The sequence below is a fragment of the Seriola lalandi genome, unplaced genomic scaffold, assembly GCF_002814215.2.
Source record: "Seriola lalandi dorsalis isolate HSWRI2012SDOR001 ecotype SW California unplaced genomic scaffold, Sedor1 jcf7180002054554, whole genome shotgun sequence".
In the NCBI taxonomy this organism is placed as follows: domain Eukaryota; kingdom Metazoa; phylum Chordata; class Actinopteri; order Carangiformes; family Carangidae; genus Seriola; species Seriola lalandi.
Genome location: NW_019525107.1, coordinates 1,159,364 through 1,162,372, shown reverse-complemented (window position 1 = coordinate 1,162,372; position 3,009 = coordinate 1,159,364). Strand labels below are relative to the sequence as shown.

At 42.6% G+C, this 3,009-nt stretch overlaps 1 protein-coding gene across 1 annotated transcript in view; it reads right to left on the bottom strand.

The window, feature by feature from the left end:
- Window positions 1–520: 520 nt before the first annotated feature.
- The window catches only part of cd34 (CD34 molecule), a 17,599-nt gene continuing 15,110 nt past the window's right edge, over window positions 521–3,009 (bottom strand). Inside the window, exon 8 of the mRNA XM_023415637.2 lies at window positions 521–2,368. Coding sequence (XP_023271405.1) covers window positions 2,177–2,368 — 192 coding nt within the window. The 3' untranslated portion in view covers window positions 521–2,176. The remainder of the gene's footprint in view (window positions 2,369–3,009) is intronic.

The window sequence follows — 3,009 nt, the reverse complement described above, 5'->3', positions numbered from 1 at the left end:
GGCGTGGAAGAGGATAGGGCAGGGTAGAAATTCACATCGGGCTTGATCTTGTGTTGAAAGAAGGGGTGTGAATGGATGGGAAGTAAACGAGTCACACTGTCCCTAGAGTGGATAGTGACAGAAACCGAATTAAAAATACATATATGAACATGATGATGGATAGTGAGTAGACCTTAGGCCGACATGGGACTCATCAGCATGTCCTAAACATTTAGAAAAGACAGCTGAGGGATGTTTTCACTGCCCCACCCAAACTGTGAAAGACAAAACAGTGTGAAGTGATGTCATTACTACTGCTTATGAAAACCAGCTGATGTGTGACCTTATGGGCTGTGCGGGTTTAAATTCCAAGTGTGTTAGAGCACAGACTGATGTATGTGTATGTGACATATCTGTAAGTGCCTGTGCATATGTGTTTGTATGTACTATACGGTTTCTGTGGTTACAAACCCTACAAGTTGTTTCTTTCACTCTCACTCTCTCCAACAATGAGGCTGAAAACACGGCAATTCATAAAAAGTTGTTCATTTTCTTGCTTTTTATTTTTTTCATGTTAAATCCAATTTAAACTACGTACGTTGCTAGTAAAATGAAACAGTCACGCTGGAATGTTAGCAATGAAAAGATACAAAATTCACTGAAAGGACAAATCAATGTGAGACATCCCACTTATATAACAGAATTGTTTTCTTTGTTCCAGTTTGGCAAAAATAAAATACATTTTCCTTTTTTTTTTTCCTCTGGTATGTCAGTAAAAACTGATGTCAGCTGAACTTACAGGCCACTGAACCCATCTTTCTAACAGCCATAGCCCTTGAGCATCTTCTGTATCGTATACGAACTGGATCAAACATTGTAAAGGTTCCACAAAGTACATATTTTAGTACAACATAAGATATGAAAGTCTTTGGCACATAAAATGAAAATAGCAGGAATAGATAAAAATGAGAGAAAAAAGTCACCATTCTATACACACTGCGCAATAGAATACTGATAGTAAAAAGAGTTTATACAGTATATTGAAAAGAGAATAACACTGACAAATGGATGGACAGAGATGATAGAGGCTGAGGCCTTGATGTATCCGTTGGTCAGATAAGTCAGTCTCATGATTTTCAGTAGCGACTATGGAGTCACTGTAAAGGGGCCTGCGAACTTTTGTGATGGATCACACTTTGGTTTTTGCAGTAGCAGATTAGAGAATTCCATCTTCCAAAAAAAAAAAAAAAAATGGTGTGATTGAAACTTTACGATACTCTTTCCTCCTCATCGTCGTCACGGTGACCGTCTGTAATTCGGTGAGCCATCACTTTGTCAACTGGTTTTACAAAACTGTACACTTTTCATGGCTAATGTCACATGCACATTCAAACTCATTGTTCAACTCTTTCACTCCTCATCACACATGCACACAGTACATACAGTAAGCGAGAAAAGCTCAGATGCATGTATAGATATATACAGTCCATGCACAGTACAAATGCAAGTATATGTTAACACACACAAGCGGGATTTGACAGCAGCACACGCACACACACACACAATCGCACACCTACACAAGCAATAACTCAATCAAACAAGATGAGAGCCCAAGGGATTTCCTCTCTGACAAGTTTGTAAACAGATTTCAAGGTAGTGTGATTCTCTTCCTCTCTGTCTATCAACTTATGTGCTTATACTGTATTTTCGAGTGGACGATTTAAACCTGACGACAAGAAGAGACCCTGCTGGGTGTAGACAGCACATGGCTGCGACTCCAGAGGTTGCAGTCGTCATGGGAGCCAGTGCTGATTAATGCTAAAATACACTTTATCCCCACCCAAAACTGCCCATCTTCTGTGTCTCGCCTCCAGCCTGACTGCCGTCAACAACCCAGCGACTGAGCCTTCGTCGTCATCAACATAGATCATCACCCACCATCGTCGTCATCATCATCATCATCAGGCTAGTTTTCACCGATGTTTGTTGAGGCACGTAGCCAAAGGAGGAGGCAAGGGGACCATAACAAGAGGAGGTGTTGATGTAGGAGATTGTTGTAGTCCCTGGTGTCCACTTTGCTGTGTAGGCAGGGCAGGAGTGGATTCAGAAAAGGAGGTGAGTTTTCATAGGCATGTGTGTGGATTGGGTGTGTTTGTGGGGGTAGTTCCTGGGCTGCGACGGAGTGGTATAGACTATTTCACAGCTCAGTGTCTGCTGTCTTGGTGGTGGAGTGGCCATTGGTGGGAGGGGGGGGCTGGGTCTTGGCTGCCTCGGGGGACTCTCCATTTACGCTGGGTTTCTCCTGAGTTTCTGGAGGGGGGTTGAGGGGGGCCACAGATACAAGAGTGTTCCCCTGGTTCTCCTGATCTACTGGATAGGCCTCCTCTGCCTACAAATACAGCACAAAGTAACAACTCATTATGGAAAAGGCAAGATGGAAAATACCTGGGTAACAAGACACTTATTGCTTGTGAGCAGAGTGAAGTAGCTGTGAAGCAGCTGTCACCTCTTTGTTATTTCAATGTTGCTTACGTTAAAAATGAATCATTTGATTTGATGATCAGATGCACATAAAAACACATTCAGACGGGTAACAAATTAAAAGAAAAACCAACATAAAGTGTCTTAATAAGGTGTTGGGCCACCGTTTGCTGCCAGAACAGCTTCAATGCTCCTTGGCATTGATTCTACAAGTCTGTGTAACTCTACTGGAGAGAAGGAACACACATTCTTCCAAAAGACATCCCCTCAATTTGTGTTCTGATGATGCTGGTGTTAAATTGGGTTGAGGTCTGGTGGCTGCGAAGGTCATAGCATACGATTAATTTTCATACTCATCAAACCATTCAGTGACCCTCGTGCCCTCTGGATGGGGGCGTTGTCATCCTGCTTTCCCACTCATTCTTCAAGTCGTTCCCTTAATTTGTCACCCGTCTGTATGTACACAGATGCACCCACTATCCCACTATTACTTAAACACACACAAACACACACACACACACACACACACACACACACACACACACACAC